We start from the raw sequence: 20541 nt of genomic DNA on the forward strand, positions 1-20541 counted from the left end.
ATGGCACCCTTTTCCCTATATACAGTAGTGCACTACTTTTGACCAGAGCCCTATGGACCCTGGTCAAAAGTAGTCCACTAAACAAGGAATAGGGTATAGGGTATCATTTGGGACGTACCCATGGTCAAAGAGGTTAATTGAAAAGGCATTACTTGTTTTCTTGTCTGTGATGAAGTAAAATGAGAAGTCACATTCACGGTTCAAGGAGACGAGGTAAGGAGAAGGTCTAAAAGGACTCGAGGGGGGACCTGAAGTTCAGTTAAAATATTAAGCTAATGCTTTTGGGATATAAACATCAAGGAATACTTCTGTATGATGGGAAAATGTCATTTATGGTGTTGCACCAACAACAACCGCAACACAAGCTGTGGTCAATGTAGTAAATAATGATTGTGGCACAATAAAAAAAAAATCCAAACCCAGTGTGACAAAATGGAGCTGAGAGCTTTCCATCTGCACTGAGAAAGGGCAAGACAAAAACAATGTAAACAGTTTCTTTCTTGCAACACAAGCCTATAGCTAACAGACAACCATCAGAAGTAGCCTTTGATGTTGGACTGAATACAAAGTACACCGATCAATATTCTGTTTATTAGGCTGGAGTCCAGAAATGTAATAATCAAAACCTTACAAAGAGTCATCGGACCAAATCGGAAAATGAATGCACAAATCAAACAGCTTCCTGGCACCAAACCTTGTTTTCTTTCCTCTTAACCCCCAAAAGGACAAGTAGTACTGTATTTTCTTCCCGCTACTCCAGACCTGGGTTCAAATACTATTTGAAATCTTTCAAATACTTCTAGCGTTTGCTTTAGTTTGAGTCAGCCCGAAGTGACAGATGGGTGGGGATTGCACTTTTGTGACTAATCTATTGGTTCCATTGCGCTAGGCAAGCTCAATCAAGCCAAGATAAAGTCTTTGAAATGATATCAAATAGTATTTGAACCCAGGTCTGCTCTACATCTGAGTTCAGCCAAGCACCACCGAACACTTTCCAGCTCATTACGACTTCAAAAAGACATAAACATATGAGGTTGGCTGAGTGCTTTTTCTCGGCTATAGGGCCATTATCTCGCTGTGGGCTAATACTGTATGCTGCTGAACTACAGGCAGTGTGTTCTTGGAAAAGCATTTTATATATATACATGATATAATACATTAATGTTTATATATCCATCTGCGTTGTTGTGCGCTCAAGTGAAGTGAAATCCAATGTTTTTTATGGAGATGATTGGCACGGGTCTGTTTGAGTTAACTCAGGGGATGTGCCACCTCTATCCATCACATCTGACGGTTAAATGGTCCTGCTAGCTCTGAGGAATGTGGCCTGGTATTTCTGGTATATTCTGTGGGTGAAATACAAACCCACAAACAGTAGGCACATAACATAAGGACAAACACACACACGTGCATTCCCCTCTGCTCAGGGGTCAGTGACCTTTTCCCATTCCAATCTCAGAGAGCTAAAAAGGTAACAATAGTTTTTGCAAACCCCGGGGCACTTTTTGTACATTACATTACTGTATGAATTTTGGTTCTTACCGCCCTGAAAGGAAATAGCTCTTTAGGAAATGGAGAATAGATTTTTCTGATATACAGTTGCACTCATCGATATAACTTCCATTGAAACTGAGCCATATACTGAAATATTAATATTCTTGATGGATGACATGAACTCCCATTTTCTTACTCTGTAAATCAACTAGTAAACAAGACAGTGGTTGAAATAAATGTAATTCATGTCATTCCTGCTTTATGATATTGTCACTGTGAAAGGACAGTGTTTTATCCTTCTTCGTAACTATGTCTGAGAAACCAGATTGATTAAAAATCTTACCCATGCACTATATCCAAGCATATAAAGGAAGGGAACTGAATGGTTATTTGCCACTATAGTGTATGCATTTGGGGGGCCGCCATCACAGATTCGATGTGTTTGCAATGTTCACATTCATCAATATAAAATAGCCCCATGTGTCAGAAGGTTTCCCCGGTCTCCCAGGCACTTCATTCTCCCGTTCATCAACAATACCAACAGAGGCCAACTTTTTGTTTAACATGTCAAGCCATGAAGCCAATATAGCTCCACAGCCTTTATAAAACAAGGCCGACTACCCTGAAACACACTGACATCTGAGAAACAACAGCCATCTTTCTGTTAAATCCACTAGGACCACTTGGTTAGAAATTGAAGAGTCGCACTGTTGGGCATTGATTAGAAATAAAAATCATAATGGAAATAGCTGCCACAAATGCCTCCTCCACTTTTTATTCCCTGAAGACCCTTTGGTTTTAATGGCCATCTTGACCGCAGTGTCTTTGACTGAACTTTTTCAAAACTTAATGATACTACATACACTATTAATTGAATGCCATTAAACCACTACCACATCCAAACAGTAATGGCTGTAAAATACGACTTCCTGTGAAAGAGAACTGGGTATGAACGGTAAAAACAAAAACCCAGACTCTATATAAATATAAGAGAGAGAGAGATGACTCTGCATAAACCCATGTACTGAAGATTTACCTGAAACCGAGAAAACACACAACCACCACACAACATTGTCTCAAAGTTAGGGTTTCAAAATTCCAGGAACTTTCAATAAATTACCTGGTTTTCCCAAAATCCCGGTTAGAGGATTCCTAGAAGTAATAAGCAGGAAATCCGGAATCCTTCAACCAGGATTTCTGAAAAAAACTTAATTTATTGAAAGTTCCCAGAATTTTGCAACCCTACTCAAAGTTGACTTAAAGTTATTGACCTCAATGTGAAGGTGCATAAAATCATTTAAAGACCCTTCCAGTCTATTCCTACTAGCTGTGGGTCGTGTTCATTAGGGTGTGCAATGGAAAACGCATTGAATTGTTTTAAAAAATGGTAGTTCCTCCATGTTTTAGTCAGTTTTCCTACATTTGGTACCTAATGAACACAACCAATCTCTCCCATAACCATTAGACCGAAGAGTAATTTCTTTGATTCATCGTGACAGTATGTTGATCCGTCCTTGGTGCTGAAACCCATCAGAAACCCATACAGACCCACGTCTCCACTGACCCATATCCCATAACAGAGGAGGGGTCTGTCTGCATGGTTGAGTAGCCTGGGAGAGACAACAAAGACAGGGGCCACCTCTGATCTGATCACTGCCCCCTGGCATAAAACTTAGCCTACTGGCATGGACATTTTAAAGATACGTGCACACTCCCTAGTAAAAATCTAATATCCAAATATATTGCGTTGGCAATAAATACATAACTGAATATTTCCAGGGAGGTTACTGGCTGCACTTCCATCAATGTAGCTCTTGCTCAAAGATACAGTATTGGGGAGTAATGATGTATAACGCATACATTTATGCACTATGTTGCAGTGGTTTGGATTCATTGCCATCTGAAACTCCAGGGATGGTTTCTATCAGAACCAGACTGATCTCACTGTCAACTAAAATACAGAATCAAGGAGAGTTTCCTTGATAACGCACTGTGATTCAAACTCATTGAAGCCGAGGGAAAAACTATGAATGGTTGTACCAACTGTTAAGTCATGTGTTGGTAGTTAGGCATTTGACATCAGCAGAAAATAAGTAGATTAAGCAATTAATATAGCTTAAGGGATAATTTGTCCAAATTACAAAATTACATATTGGTTACCCTGTTAGCAGTCCTTGGACAAGGAGAGACAGCAATCAATGCTTTGGTTTTGTTTACCTGGCTGCTGTCACTAAAAGAATGCTAACTTTAGCATTTTTTATCCAAAAACCAATGCAAGTCAATATCCCCAAAGTTAGCATACACTATATATACAAAAGTATGTCGACACCCCTTCAAATTAATGCATTCAGCTATTTCAGCCACACCCAGTGCTGACAGGTGTATAAAATCGAGCACACAGCCATGCAATCTCCATAGACAAGCATTAGCAGTAGAATGGCCTTACTGAAGAGCTCAGTGACTTTCAACGTGGCACTGTCATAGGATGCCACCTTTCCAACAAGTAGTTAGTTAAACTTCTGCCCTGCTACAGCTGCCCTGGTCAACTGTAAGTGCTGTTATTGAAGTGGAAACATCTATGAGCAACAACGGCTCAGCCGTGAAGTGGTAGGGCACACAAGCTCACAGAACAGGACCGTCGAGTGCTGAAGCGCGTAGCACGTAAAAATCATCTGTCCTCGGTTGCAACACTCACTACCAAGTTCCAAACTGCCTCTGGAAGCAAGGTCAGCACAAGAACAGTTCGTCGGGAGCTTCATGAAATGCGTTTCCATGGCAGAGCAGCCACACACAAGCCTAAGATCACCATACGCAAAGCCAAGCGTCGGCTGGAGTGGTGTAAAGCTCGCTGCCATTGGACTCTGGAGCAGTGGAAACGCATTCTGATGAATCACGCTTCACTAACTGGCAGTCCGACGGACACATCTGGGTTTGGCGGATGCCAGGAGAATGCTACCTGCACGAATGCATAGTGCCAACTGTAAAGTTTGGTGGAGGAGGAATAATCAAATGTATTTATATAGCCCTTCTTACATCAGGTGATATCTCAAAGTGCTGTACAGAAATAATGATCTGGGGCTGTTTTTCATTGTTCGGGCTAGGCCCCTACTTATCGCTTCAGCATACAATGACATTCTAGACGATTCTGTGCTTCCAACTGTGTGGCAACAGTTTGGGGTAGGCCCTTTCCTGTTTCAGCATGACAAGGCCCCCGTGCACAAAGCGAGGTCCATACAGAAATGGTTTATCGAGATTGGCATGGAAGAACTTGACTGGCTTGCACAGAGCACTGACCTCAACCCCATCGAACCCCCCACAGCAACTGGCCCAAACCCTAGACAATCTGGACCCTCTCTTCCTAAAATTATCCGCCGCCATTGTTGCAACCCCTATTACTAGTCTGTTCAACCTCTTTCGTATCGTCTGAGATTCCTAAAGATTGGAAAGCGGCCGCGGTCATCCCCCTCTTCAAAGGGGGAGTCACTCTAGACCCAAACTGTTACAGACCTATATGCATCCTGCCCTGCCTTTCTAAAGTCTTCGAAAGCCAAGTGAACAAACAGATCACCGACCTTTTCGAATCCCACTGTACCTTCAGCCACGCTCAAGGTCCTAAACGATATCATAACCGCCATCGATAAAAGACAGTACTGTGCAGCCGTCTTCATCGACCTGGACAAGGCCTTCAACTCTGTCAATCACTGTATTCTTATCGGCAGACTCAACATCCTTGGTTTCTCTAATGACTGCCTCGCCTGGTTCACTAGCTACTTCTCAGATAGAGTTCAGTGTGTCAAATTGGAGGGCCTGTTGTACGGACCTCTGTCAGTCTCTATGGGGGTGCCACAGGGTTCAATTCTTGGGTCGACTCTTTTCTCTGTATAGATCAATGATGTCGCTCTTGCTGCGGGTGACTCTTTAATCCACCTCTACGCAGATGACACCATTCTGTATACTTCTGGCCCTTCTATGGACACTGTAACAAACCTCCAAACGAGCTTCAACGCCATACAACACTCCTTCCGTGGCCTCCAACTGCTCTTAAATGCTAGTAAAACGAAATGCATGCTCTTCAACCGATCGCTGCCCGCACCCGAGGGCCCGACTAGCATCACTACTCTGGACGGTTCTGACTTAGAATATGTGGACAACTATAAATACCTAGATGTCTGGCTAGACTGTAAACTCTCCTTCCAGACTCACATTAAGCATCTCCAATCCAAAGTTAAATCTAGAATTGGCTTCCTATTTCGCAACAAAGCCTCCTTCACTCATGCTGCCAAACTTAACCTCGTAAAACTGACTATCCTACCGATCCTCGACTTCAGCGATGTCATTTACAAATTAGCCTCTAACACTCTACTCAGCAAATTGGATGCAGTCTGTCACAGTGCCATCTGTTTTGTGACCTGTATGCTCTCGTTGGCTGGTCCTCGCTACATATTCGTTGCCAAACCCACTGGCTCCAGGTCATCTATAAGTCTTTGCTAGGTATAGCTCCGCCTTATCTCAGCTCACTGGTCACCATAGCAATACCCACCTGTAGCACGCGCTCCAGCAGGTATATTTCACATCCCCAAAGCCAACACCTGCTTTGGCCGCCTTTCCTTCCCGTTCCCTGCTGCCAATGACTTGAACGAATTGCAAAAATCACTGAAGTTGGAGACTAGCAACTTACCAATCGCTGCAGCTGTACACAGCCCATCTGTAAATAGCCCATCCAACCAACTACCTACCTCATACCCATATTTGTTTTTCTGCTCACCAGTATTTCTACTTGCACATCCTCATCTGCATATATATCACTCCAGTGTAAATTGCTAAATTGTAATTACTTCGCCACTATTGGCTTACCTCCTTACTTCATTTGCACACACTGTATACAGATTTTTCTATTGTGTTATTGACTGTACGTTTGTTTATCCCATGTGTAACTCTGTCGTTGTTTTTGTTGCACTGCTTTGCTTTATCTTGGCCAGGTCGCAGTTGTAAATGAGAACTTGTTCTCAACTGGCCTACCTCGTTAAATAAAGGTGAAATAAAAAAATTATAATAACAATCGAACAGCGACTGCGAGCCAGGCCTAATCGCCCAACATCAGTGCCCGACCTCACTAATGCTCTTGTGGCTAAATGGAAGCAAGTCCCTGCAGCAATGTTCCAACATGTAGTGGAAAGCCTTCCCAGAAGAGTGAAGGCTGTTATAGCAGCAAAGGGGGGACCAACTCCATATTAATGCCCATGATTTTGGAATGAGATGTTCGACAAGCAGGTGTCCACATACTTTAAAAAGTCTGAAATTGACTTTAGCTAAAACATGCTAATTACATAAATACATGTAACCTAATTATTATTTTCAGCAAAGCTATGTCTACTGAGGGAGAGGAGCTTCTTAACATCTTGACAGAATCCTTTGTTTCTGGAATCCAGTTAACTTGTTCATTGCACCATACCATTGTTCTTATGGCCGGGAGAACACCACAATGGTTACTACGTAAATGTGCCCAAACCTACAGTGGTTTGGGGTCATTTCCCACATTTCTGTTCTACTGGGACAGCAGCTCATCCATCCAGAGAAGATGACACATGACAGGAAATCAGTGAGAAGGAGCCAGAGAAACGTGTAAGGAGTCAAGAACACCAATGTATTGCCTAGGAGTTGAACGGGTATTGTTTTTTTACAGGATTTTACGACCCGTGTTATGACTTTTATTCTGATGTAACCCCAAAGTTGACTTGTTCGAAATTGTTTGATTTACTGTACCGCTAAGTGTAACCACTAATTTAAAGGGAATACGTATTTCGCAACTAATTCGTGTACATTCATAGTCCATCAATGAATTAAAACGCATGAAGCAAAGGCTCCGATCGATGTCAAAATAAAGAGACATAATTCATCAGCTTTCGCAGGTCTGACTTTATTTGATTAGTACGTCCATACGGCCTAACCCAGGGAGCTAGCATGCCAACATATATTTCTAAGACAATGCCTCAATGACTTTCTAATCAAATGACCTGTACATCAGTGCTTATAGCATGAGAGGTTTTGGAGAGAGGTCATTTCTGTCTCTTTATCTACAGTAACTGTGGTCTCAAAGTAATGATCCCACTACCCATTATTGATGACTTGTCTTATGTGTTTTTATTCATGCAGAGGTTGAAACATCAATCGAACCCGGAATTTGAAGTCACTCTTCTTTTTTCTCTAATCAATTTAGTTTTTCTTTGCATATGCAAACCTTTACTGAACTTTTGAGCGGATAAATCTGTACGATATAATGCAAATTCCTTAAACATACGCATGCAACGTTGCAATATCTGGCCTAATAGATGAATTACATTCAAACCTTTATAAGGGGGATCCAAGTCAGTCATCTGTGCCCTCTCAGTTCAGGGATATATTTATCAGAATAGAAAAAATCCCATGTGGCCATGGCCACAGTGTTGTGAAAGTCTAGTCAGCCAAGAAAGGAAGACATATTAAGAGTTAACGATGGAGAGCTTGACCCTGAGAACCATAAAGGGCTCCTTTGCGGTGTATTGAGCTTTCTAAAGCCTCAAGCTTCATTTCACTGCCCCATTGTCCAGAGTGTCTGTGTCACACACCTCCTCTATGTCCTGTAGGCTGGAGGCGTCCGTATCATCCCCACCGCTACTCTCACTGTTCTTGAAGGCGAGGCCGCCCATGAAGGGGTACACGCCCAGACTCTGGGCGTAGAGGTCTCTGATGTTATGGTAAGGGAGCTCCAGGTCGTGTCTCTCGGACGCCTTTTGACTCAGACACAGGCCCTCCTCAATGGCTTTGTTCCTCTGGTAGTACTTGGAAAACTTGTTAAAGATTATGGTGATAGGCAAGGCAACCACCAGCAAGCCGCAGAGGATGCACAGGGTGGCCACCAGCTTCCCCAGCAACGTCACTGGGCAGGTGTCACCATAGCCCACGGTGGTCATGGTGATGGTGGCCCACCACCAGCCCATGGGTATGGTGCCCAGCTCAGTGTCCTCCTCCTCTTTCTCTGCTGAGTAGATGAGCACGGAGAAGATGGAGATGCCCACAGATAGGAAGAGGAGCAACAGGCCCACCTCGTGGTAGCTATGGCGGACAGTAGCGCCGAGCGCACGCAGACCCACCGAATGGCGGGCCAATTTTAGGATCCTGAAGACGCGCATCAGCCGGAGGACCTGCACCACCTTGCCCACGTTCTCCAGGTTCTCGTTCTCCTCGCTGTTCTCATCATCCACCGTCTCAAAGGCCAGCGTGATGTAGAAGGGCAGGATGGAGGCCACATCGATGATGTTCAGGGTGTTGCTGAGGAACTTCCTTGGGGAGGGGGCTACGATCAACCGGATGATGAACTCGGCCGAGAAGCAGACGATGCAGACCACCTCCAGGATGGCCAGTACGGGGTCCTCGATGTGTCTCTCGTTCTCATCCAAGATCTGAAACTCGGGCATGCTATGGACGCACATGGCCACGATGGAGGTGAGCACCACGCTCAGCGAGGCCACAGCGATGATCTTGGATGAGAGCGAATGACCGGGGTCCTCTAGCCTAATCCACACGTAGCTCCGCACCTCGGCGCACCACGCCCCCTTGAACTTCTCCAGGTCCTTGTCCATGGCTGAGAGCTCTTCGAAGGACGAGTCCAAGCTGGGCGGCTGCACGTCGTCGCTTTGGACGTCCCAGTCGCGGTCCTCAATGTACTCCTTGCGCTCCTGGAACCAGTTGCTGCAGCAATCCCCTAAGTGGAGCTCCTGGATGCCCCAGTACTCAATCTCTTGGCTGAAGGAGAAGACGCATACCTCCTCCATGATGTGGATGCGGCCTGTGCGGTAGAAGTTGATCACGCTGATGAAGATGTGGGGATTGCGGTCAAAGTAGTACTCGCGCTCAGTGGCACTGTAGTCGTCGCATAGCTCCAGGATGGCGTCCTCGCTCCGGCAGTGCAGCAGGCGGCCCAGGCGTGTGTGGGGGAAGCGGAGCAGCGTCTCCTCTGCCACCTCGTGCCGGACACCTCCCACGTTGAGGTATACCTGGTCTTCCTCATTTCCGCATCGGTGGAGGACTTGCCCATATCCCATGTTGGTGATGATGAGCCATAGGCCACATGGGCAAGGAGGGGGAAGTGCTGGTGGGAAATGTAGTTTGGGATGATCAGCCGCCGGTGGCTAGCGGTGAGGTTAAGGCTCAAGGGTCCATCTATGAGGAGGAGAAACATTCCAATTATCAATAGTCATTCTACCACCCATTTTAAGTTTAAGGAATAGGGTTGTTCCATGTGATATCAATGACTTTCTGACTGCACCCCTTTTGATTTGAACAAAACCTACCATACATGTTTTCCCCATGGTAGAAGTGGTCGGAAAGTGACTTAGAGCCTGAATGCCATAACCGTTAGGTGATAAAGGTGCTCATATTTCACTCTTTTTTCGCACTGCACCCTACCATTAGACATCCACGTCTTCATCACTGAAAATGATAAACAGATGAGTTTGATATAATTTGAAAGCCTACAAACAGGGTTGCCAAACAATTAGATCCTTTCTTGAATTAAAAAAAGAAATATATATATATATATATAATGTCTTTAACCTTTAACATGAATTATCAAAAAGCGTCAGAGGTGTTTGTACCCACCATCGGTTGAGACACAGCGTGTTCTTGAATAGGTGTCATGTTTTGGCTGATAAATGTACTACAGTGTCAATAAAATGTACATTTCTACTTTAAAATGGTACCACAAAGGTCCACACATCAGATAATGTTGACTTGAGTGGGAATATCCATGGTCTTCAATGAAACTGTCAATTTTGAAACATTCCCATTCAAGTTGACATTTGACAGCGGGTGGATATCTTTCTGGTAGTAATTGGAAGTTCAAATTTCAATTAAATTTCAATGGTGTTCCATCTAAATTGTATTGGTCTGAAGGGATAAGTCCATTCTAGGAATTCTGTTTCTCTGATTGAAATGACACCCACCGTGTATTCAAGAGTATGCTGTCTCAGCCATGAAATGCACAACACAAACACCTCAGATGATGTAAAATAGCGTCTAAGATACAGTACACGACCAAAAGTGTGTTGACACCTGCTCGTCGAACATCTCACTCCAAAATCATGGGCATTAATATGGAGTTGGTTTCCCCTTTGCTGCTATAACAGCCTCCACTCTTCTGGGAAGGCTTTCCACTAGATGTTGGAACATTGCTGTGGGGACTTGCTTCCATTCAGCCACAAGAGCATTAGTGAGGTTGGGCACTGATCTTGGGCGATTAGGTCTGGTTCGGAGTCGACGTTCAAATTAATCCCAAAGGTGTTCCATGGAGTTGAGGTCTGGGTTTTGTGCAGGCCAGTCAAGATCTTCCACAACGATCTCGACAAACCACTTATGTGTGGACCTTGCTTTGTGCACGGGGGCATTGTCATGCTGAAACAGGAAAGGGCCTTCCCCAAACTGTTGCCACAAAGTTGGAAGCACAGAATCGTCTAGAATGTCATTGTATGCTGAAGCGATAGGAAGGGGCCTAGCTCGAACAATGAAAAACAGCCCCAGACCATTATTCCTCCTCCACCAAACTTTACAGTTGGCACTAAAGGGTCTCAGAGGGTTGAGGGGAAGCTCTCGGGAACTGTTGGGGGATCTTGGATGGTTGGTGGCCTGGCTGTTGGGAGCTTGGGCCGGTGGCCAATAGGTTGCTGTTCTGGCTCCCCGATTTGACTTGGTGGGAGATCTGTTTGATGTGCCCCTGGATGGAGCGCTTGACCCTGGTTGCTCCTGTGGGTCGCTCTGGATGGGAGTGTCTGCTAGATGACTGAATGTAATGTAAAATGTTGAGCGGTTTCACAGCAGGTAGATTGTATGTTTTAATATTCAATCAAATCAAATATTTCCCTTCACTGGAACTAAAGCGCCTAGCCCGAACCATGAAAAACAGCCCCAGACCATTATTCCTCCTCCTCCAAACTTTACAGTTGTCAATATGCATTGGGGTAGGTAGCTTTCTCCTGGCATCTGCCAAAACCCAGATTTGTCCGTTGGACTGCCAGATGGTGAGCGTTTCCACTGCTCCAGAGTCCAATGGCGGTGAGCTTTACACCACTCCAGCCGACGCTTGGCATTGCGAATGGTGATCTTAGGCTTGTGTGTGGCTGCTCGGCCATGGAAGCCAGTTTCATTAATTTCCCGACGAACTATTCTTGTGTTGACGTTGCTTCCAGAGGCAGTTTGGAACTCGGTAGTGAGTGTTGCAACCGAGACAATTTTTTACGCGCTACGTGCTTCAGCACTCGACGGTCCCATTCTGTGAGCTTGTGTGTCCTACCACTTCGCGGCTGAGCTGTTGTTGCTCCTAGACGTTTCCACTTCACAATAATAGCACTTACAGTTTGACCGTGGCAGCTCTAGCAGGGCAGAAATCTGACGAACTGATTTGTTGGACAGGTGGCATCCTATGACAGTGCCACTTTGAAAGTCACTGAGCTCTTCAGTAAGGCCATTCTACTGCTAATGTTTACAAATGGAGATTGCATGGCTGTGTGCTCAATTTAATACACCTGTCAGCAATGGGTGTGACTGAAATAGCCGAATCCACTATTTTGAAGGGGTTTCCAAATGCTTTTGTATATATAGCGTATGTGAAAATTTGAAAAATCTGAGTTTACACTTTTGTTTTTGCATAATTCTGTATTACAAAACTTTTTCAGTAAATTATAAAATAGTTTGATAACCCCGTTGGTAAGCTTTCAAATGATATCAAACTAAACCGTTTATAATTTTCAGTAATGAAAACATGGATGTCTCATGGTAGTGTCTGGTATGCAAGAACTTTGAGCACCTCATCTTGTTTTGGTATTCAAGTCCAAAAAGTTAATTTATGATCACTTCTCCCATGGGCAAACATGTTTGGAAGGATTTGTTCAAATCAAAAAGGGTACAATCAGAAAGTGACTGAATTCATATAGAATCAGTCAATTGCTGTATAAACTTATCTGTCCTCTTGAATCAGCCTGGTGTCATAGACTAGACATAGTAAATGTAAATCCAGGACACTGAAATAGTATGATATGTTGTATGATAATAGTATGATATGATACGTTTGGTATGGTTACATAAGACAGAAGGTTACTTAAGGTAAAAATGAAAGTGAAGTGGTTGGTCAGGGTGGATGGGTAGACATATAACAGGAACATCTAGTAACCCAAAGGTTGCAAGTTTGAATCTCATCACGGACAACTTTAGCTGTTAATTAGGTAATTAGAAACTTTTAAACTACTTACTACATTTTAACTACTTAACATGTTAGCTAACCCCTTTCCCTAACCTTAATCCCTTTAACCTAACTCCTAAATTTAACCCTTACCCCTGCCTAGCTAACGTTAGCCACCTAGCTAGAATTCGTAACATATTGTACGTTTTGCTAATTCATAACATATAATATGAATTGTAATTTTTAACATATACGAAATGAGTGGACAGCCACAAATGAATACATACCATACGTGACGTAATATATCATACTAAATGGTGTGTTTCGGATTGATGTACTGAATAATACGAAATGCTCTGAGACCAGGTTGCTTGAATAGCATTCCTAGGACAAATTTGACTGCTTTTAAAACCAATAATATATTACACCATGAAAAGTTTCTGCCCTGAGCCCACCAATGTTTATATCAACATGCAATGGCTAGCATCAATGGGAAGAATATAAGAATAGAGTGGGTGTGTGGTGTGTTGATAGTACTGAATCACCGTTCAATGCCTATCACTTCCTCAAGCAGGCTAAAGTACTAGATTATCACCAAGGGAATCGAATTACAGGCCCTCAGCACCAGAGAAATAGGATTTGACAACAGGATGAAATGGGACTTTACATCGAGCAATTATTTAAAAAATATATCTTAATTTTTGCGGACAACAAACTATTTCGACAAGTGTTATTATGGACCCCTTCATCCGACACGGGACCGCTAAAGGACGAGACTACCTTTAACAACATCAGTGCGTTAATTTTATTTTGGTTAGTCTTGAATGGCGACTAACTTTTATGTCAAATTAAACCTGATAGGCTACAATTGTTTTATTTAGGATATACTTGTTTTTCTCTTTTACATTTGCCTATATACAGTCTCAAATACAAATTAGACACAACAATGTAGGCAATCAATTATATTATATTCTATATTAGGCAAGCATGTTTAAACAAATCGACATGGGCTCCCCGATAAGTTCAACATGATAATAATACATAAAGCATACCTGTTCCTGTGCCCTTTCTTTCCATTAAAATAACTTTACGAGTACTGATTATCCGATTATTCTCATCTCCAAATAAATAGTAGTCCCATGCTTCATAAGGAATTATCCCTAAACCGAAACGTTGTTGGTGCTCGGAGCGCGCCCGCAATAATGATCGGACCGGGAGTGTAGCAGGCTGAATCACTCAGTCCGCTACTCCGACAAGGACGCACCAATAAAAACGGCGCGAGGATTTTGTGGTCCAAAGCCAAGCAATGGTTCCCTTCAATCTCCGAGAGGGGAGGTGCATCGGATTTGGTGGAGATTTTAGCCTTATCATTAAGTGTGGCAAATGTATTTTTAATGCCTCGTTTTTTAGTTCAGTAAAAAAAATCTGTAAATATTTGACCTGCATCGTTGAATTTACCGTTTTCACCTTTAAAACCCGCATGGTGATTGTCTGGCCCACCATTGATGGGCAGATAAGCAATTATGAGTGTCACCTGTTGTGCTGCTATATAAGTATAAGTGTGAGGTGCAGGAACTATAGGGTATACCTTTGGTCAAATATAGTTCACGGCTGTAGCATGGTTCTGATACAAACGAAACGGCTGTTCTACAATGGGTAATTTTCTTGGATCTGGGTTAGTAGCGGGCATAGAATAGTCCTATGTGACTTAAACATTTGACTTGTCTTCATTCTTGTTTTAATCATTTTTCAAATGCCTTACAGGTGGTTTTGCCTATTGATGGTAGCTGGGAGCATACAAGCACAGACACCTTCTACAAGTAAGATTACCATATATATATATATATTCAGACACTAAATGTTTGACAACATTGACTCCCATTTCCAGATGACCTCAACCCTGAATGCCTGGGGAACATTATTTGTTTGATTGTGGATCCCCTTTACAGGAGGTTTGAAGTTGATGTTATTGTCTGTCAGTTTGACTCTTGAATCTCTTTCATAATTCATGCATTGTAATTGTACATGTATTTGAAAACTTATGATTACACCCTCTCCAACCTGTCCAGATGACCTGAAAGTCGTAAACCTGATGCCCAGCCTGGCTACTCTGTGTGGAATGAGCGTGAAAATGGACCTGATGGGCAATGTCATGTTTGCTTCTGTTCTAAGCTGCTTTTCCCGGAACATGGTAACGCTAAACTGCAGTTTTTGCTTGAGCTTCAAATGGGCAATTTGCCATTTATTGTCTGCAAAAAAAAAAATTCTCCAATGATTTTAGGTTAAGACCTTCAGCTCGGTCGAACAGCTAAGGCTGCAAGGAAACCACATGAGCGAGTACTCTGTCAGTGTTGCCAACTTAGCGACTTTGTTGCTATATTTAGTGAGTATTCAGACCCCTCTAGCGACACATTTTCCAAAAAAATCGACTAGTGACAAATCTAGCGGTGTTATTGGAGACTCTGTGAAAGCATGTATCATTCTAACTCTTCTCAACGAGCAGCGGGTGCTGCCGTGGGCCCCGTCCAAAAGCACTCACAGGCGGCCCAGTCCTCACGCAGCAGTCCCTCCCAGCTGCTGTCAGAGCAGGAGATGTTCACCCCTCCGCATCCAGACTGCAAATGAATCGTGCATGCGGGAAGCCTCCGCTGGCTGATCTCGCCCTGGCTTGCATTCAGGGCTGGATGTAAAGTGTTTTTGTCTAAAATAAGTCACTGCATTGGACACACAGCCTCAGTCACTTACTCACCTTGTCCACTGTGTGTGCCTCTGTGACATGAGCTAGCCAGCTAGATGTTTAGCTTATGTCTCAGTTTAAACTGTACACTCAAAAATACAGGAGTGGGAATCAAACCCTGAATTCAAAGGCTGGTTGAAGCTGTTTATTGGAGATGATACATGGGCATACTGCCTGTATTGTAAGGTTGATTTCTACGCCAAACTTAGTGATGTAAAAAAACACATGACAACTCAAACACTTTCGGCAAAGCCTTAACAGTTCCAGCCAAAACAAGCTGCCATTTATGGTTAAAAATTTACTCTGCAAAAAAGGCTGAGGCCACCATGGCATTAACTATCGCTGAACACTGTTCTATGCTGGCATGTGATCACATTGGAGAAGCATGTAGAGCTGCTTTCTCAGACTCCACTGCTGCTACCCACTTCAAAATGCACAGGACAAAGTGCACCAACATGATTAATGGTGTTATAGCACCATACTTTCTGAAAAAGTTGGACGCAGATGTAGGTGACCAGCGTTTCAGCCTCGACGAGTCCACAGATGTAAGTGTTTAAGTACCTGGGGGTTGTGATAAGGTACTTTAGTGACACCAAGCAGACAATTGTATCAACATTTCTGGGGCTTGTTGAGTTGGAGGGAGGAGATGCCAAATCTATAGCCTGTGCTGCTGTTTGAGAAGTGTTGTCTTAAAGAGAAACTCCTGGGGATAGGGACTGACAATGCCTCTATGATGGGGATTAACAATTGGGTCCATAAAGTGCTGAAGGATGAGTATGGCCTCAAATATCTGGTTCTTATTCGCTGTGTGTGCCACTCTCTGCAGCTTGCTGTACGTCATGCTTCCAATGACACCATCCCCCGTAGTGTGGAGTACTTGGTACGAGAGACTTATAACTGGTTTTCAGTGTCTCCAAAGCGCAGGGAGGCCTACAAGGCCATATGAAACCAACTGTGGGGAGAAACCTGTACAGATAACCAAGGTGTGTGCCACACATTGGCTCTCAATTGAACCAGCCGTTTCATGCATTTTGGACCAGTGGGAGGAGCTTAGGCTGCATTTCGCAGTCACCAAGTCCAGTGAACACTGCTACATGGCTGAGGTTTTATACTCCATGTACAGTGATCCTCAAAACATATTGTATCTGACTTTTTTGAAGTCAGTGCTGGGTGAGGTACAGTTGGCATACAAGGCTTTTGAGGGAGAGCAAGTAGATCCTCTTAAGCTACTTGACAGCTTGGTTAGCCTGATCAAGTCTGTGAGCAGCAAGGTGCTGAATCCACTGGCAAATGTTGATGTACTCAAAGGGCCAATAGATGGATACATCAGTCCCAAACCATACCTTGGTTACCTTTTTGAGTCAAAGGCAGCTGAGCTCCTCCACCTTGCGCCTGAGGATGAAAACAATGTCCGAAAGCGGTGTGTAGCCTTCACCATCTCCCTCGCTAATGAGTTGAGGGTGAGACTGCCGGACAACATCGAAGCATTGCAGTACATGTCAGTTTTCAATGTGGAGGAAACTCTAAAGCACAAAAAGAGCCCTGGAGAAATAGCCAAGCTCCTTGGCTACTCCCCTGCAGAGATAGACAAGATTGTCCAGCAATGGCGTGCAATCCGTCTTAGTAAATGGAATGAGACAAAAAACACACTGGGCTTCTGGAGTGAGATTTGGAAGTTCAGGGATGCAGCTGATATCAACCCGTTTCAAGAACTTGCCATGGCTGCTGTGTCTGTATTGTCCTTGCCACACTCGAATGCTGAAGTTGAGAGAGTATTCAGCCAGATGAGTGTGGTAAAAAGCTAACTTAGAAACCGGATGCCCTTGCCAGACCCTTAACTCCATCCTGTACATTTGATATGGACTGAAGCTGTCTGGTGAGGCTTGCTATGAGCACCAGCTGCCTGATAATGTTTTGCAGCTTTTTGGCACATCAGCTGCTTACTCATTTAAGTCAGCTCCCTCAGTTGCTGAACCTGCCAATGTTCATGTTTTAGTGTGACTTGTTGTAGGCTCCTAAGTGGACCATAAGGATAAAAAACAAAACAAATTAAGAAAACAAAAAAACAATTTTTTAAAATTAATTTAAAAACTAAGTAACTCCACCAGAGTGACTCTTTTCGGTCACGTTTGCCGGTCCCAAGCCCGGATAAAGGAGGAGGGTTGGAATTGTGACATTAAAAAAAACAAGAATCGACAGAAGAAAGTTCATTTGTAGTTCTAAACATATTTAGGGTGTTTTTTACTCACTTTTTGTCTCTCCCACGACGTTATTCCTCTCTCCTACAGCGTCCATCACAATTACATGCACATGGACAATTATGCAAATTAGGCGATGACGTCATTTAGCAACTTCTAGCGACTTTTAGGACAGCCAATAGCTACTTTCCTTACTGAGGAGTTGGCAACACTGCTCCTTGTACAGAGTAGGCAAAACCTGTAGCTACACCATATGGGCCTCATGAGAGATTCTGTGTGACCGCACCTACATGGAGGTAAGTGAGCAGAGCATGCCCCAATGGACTACTGGAGGCCAACGTTAGGCCAAAGGCCTTACATGTTCTGTTTTAAAGGCAAATATGCGCTGGAAGCCAAATACTCCATCTACATGTGACTCGGTTATTATTGCAGTACGGTTCTAGAGACATACATCCCTCTACTTTCATATCGCATCAATCATTTCCCATGCAAAATACACACTTGCTGTACACTTAAGTTGCAGCGGACAGTATTTTTCAGTAACATGTTTGTGGCATCAATGTTGTGTACACAGATGTTAGGAGACGCAGATGGCTAATTATCAGAGATGACTGTCTTGTCTGTTTTTTGTAACAAGGCAGTGTGTGAACCTTAACCATACAATGGTATGTAGTAATCAAACCATGTTTTTTGATATGAGATTTTTTGTGTTTCTGAAACTGTACTGCTGCAACTAGTGTTAACCTTTTTTAGAGCAATGTTAACACTAGTCGCTAAACAAAACTCACCTGGCTAGAAGATGTTATCGTCAATAGGCCTTTAAGGTAGTTGACGGCTGACTGGGCTAGCCCCTATGGAGAACTGTCGCGCTTGTCCTAAATGCCTGTAGGAATGATCTGTCTAGCTCTACAAATCTCCACTTTAATTTATTCTGCAACAAAGCAGAGGTCTTGGCTTTTTCTCAACTGTTCTTGATTTCACTCACCACCTCAAAATGCTTACAGAATATGGTCAGAGGAACATTGGCTCTTCATTGCGTTTTTAGGAGAGCATACTCAAATTGATGAGACTATTAAGAAATTAGTTGACTTGATTTCCTATTGTATGGGAGGGAGAATATATTGCCATATACTGTATGGGGAGTAATGGCCTTTCTCCCCTAGGTGTCGGTCAGGAGTCTTCCAGTATTCCAAACCTTCCTTGAGCTTAAGGCAAGGAGCGGCAACCTCAGAGGTGCTGAGGTAGCCACGTTTCTTTAATTCCACTGCAAAATGATAAGTTGGCGCCAAACAATTTGCCTTTAGTAAGAAGTTGGGTAATTCATGTTTCCATTTCCTAAAACAGGATCTTGCTTCAGGATGCATGACAGCAGTGGTCTTCAATCCTAGCAAGAAGGTCATGAAGGTGGATGAGCTCCAAAGAAAGGGCTATGCAATAGGCAACACTCCCACATGGCTAGTGTTGAGGAGCCCTGATAATGCAGAGGAGACTTACCTACAGGATGTAAGTGGACTTCCTCCATCAGCTAACTGTTTATCCCCTTATGTTTTCTATGACTGGGTTGTGTTCAGTAGAGCAAACGTTTGGAAACCGAGTGGCCCTACCTGAACTTGTCAAATTTTTCGCTCTGTGCAACATTTTACTACACAGTGCCCTACTGAGCACAGCCCTGGTGTGGTTGCCCCCTGAACAGATTGCTGGGGTTCCGATGAGGCTGATCTCAACCTTTGAGCAGAAGTGGCTGGTGACTCGAATAGATGCCACTGCTGATTGTCTAACACCAGGTTGAGTGAACTATTGGCACGACTTTCATTTGTTGCTTGCTCTACCTAGGTAGTGTTCAGTTGGGAGTTTTGAAACAAAGAACTACCTGAATTTGTCAAAGGGCACATTTTTTTATTTGCTACAAGGTTCCACTGCAGGGGCAGTGGCCTTCACTGTTTCACTGCAGGGGCAGTGGCCTTCACTCCAGAAATGATCACCTGGTACATGCCCAGGCACCTAGACCCACTGATCTCCTCTGATGCCTTCACCATGTTGGCGGCATACATGGGGATTGATGCCAAGAGACTGGACGCTGAGGAAATGTCTGCCAGAAAATACTACTTTTCAGTCAGTGACGCACTTGTCAGTGCTTTGCAGTAACACTTCTCCCTTTGCCTTCTTTCAGGGGAAAACTCTTCAACCTGTCTTGTGTAAAATGTATCGTATCAAGCAATATTACTAAATTATCACTTGACTATCTAACAGAGCCATATTCAGGATGACCACTACTTCGTCACTTACACCATTGAGCCCATGCTTGAGTTGCTGTGGATTGAGGAGGATGCAAACGAGGACACCAGATATGAAGTCCTCTTCCCTATCACCACACCTCCGATGGCCAGGCCTCCACAAGTTCGCAACTGAGTAAGGTTTAGTTTCAAGGTGATGTTGGGATGCTGTGTCCTGTTCATTAGGCACTGAAAGGAAGACAATGTATTGAAACATGGTGGGATTATCCCCCAAAATGCAGGTTTCTGCTAAGCATTTAAATGATTTATTTTGTGCCAATGAACAAACACGCCCTTGGACGCTGAGCAGCCAGTGTTTGAGTTGGGGACTTTCAACATTGATGTGGAGCTGCTGAATGTCACCTTTCCCATCGGCGTGCTAACTGTTGCAGAGTGCAATGCCAGAGGCTTTAATGTTCAGGAGCACAGATCCCTGGACAACACCTCGAAGACCTTCACAATGGAAGTTCCCTTTTCTGACCCAGTGGTCTTTAAGGAGGTACCTTTTCGCTCTCTAAACACAAAGCCGCATTGCCTAATAGGTATGGGTCAACAAATTGAGCGACTGTCATGCCGTCTTCACATGCAAATGGTGCTTGATTTTATGATGCGTAGTAGTTGAGGAATGTG

The 20541-nt window shown here is 43.7% G+C and overlaps 1 protein-coding gene and 1 long non-coding RNA gene across 2 annotated transcripts; one reads left to right on the forward strand and one right to left on the reverse strand.

Moving 5' to 3' along the window:
• Positions 1-7390: 7390 nt before the first annotated feature.
• LOC120024193 (potassium voltage-gated channel subfamily S member 3-like) lies at positions 7391-13953 on the reverse strand. Its single transcript, XM_038968380.1, has 2 exons — positions 13756-13953; positions 7391-9693 (listed from the first exon to the last, which is right to left on the reverse strand). Exon 2 carries the CDS (start codon positions 9573-9575, stop codon positions 8058-8060), a length of 1518 nt encoding a protein of 505 aa, XP_038824308.1. The 5' UTR covers positions 9576-9693; positions 13756-13953; the 3' UTR covers positions 7391-8057.
• A 651-nt stretch (positions 13954-14604) lies between these two features.
• Positions 14605-19136, forward strand: LOC120024626. The gene is made up of 3 exons (XR_005472879.1): positions 14605-14894; positions 18802-18879; positions 18983-19136. It is a non-coding gene; the product is annotated as an uncharacterized LOC120024626 (long non-coding RNA).
• The last annotated feature ends 1405 nt before the right edge of the window (positions 19137-20541 follow it).

Source organism: Salvelinus namaycush, chromosome 29 (assembly GCF_016432855.1).
Source record: "Salvelinus namaycush isolate Seneca chromosome 29, SaNama_1.0, whole genome shotgun sequence".
NCBI lineage: Eukaryota > Metazoa > Chordata > Actinopteri > Salmoniformes > Salmonidae > Salvelinus > Salvelinus namaycush.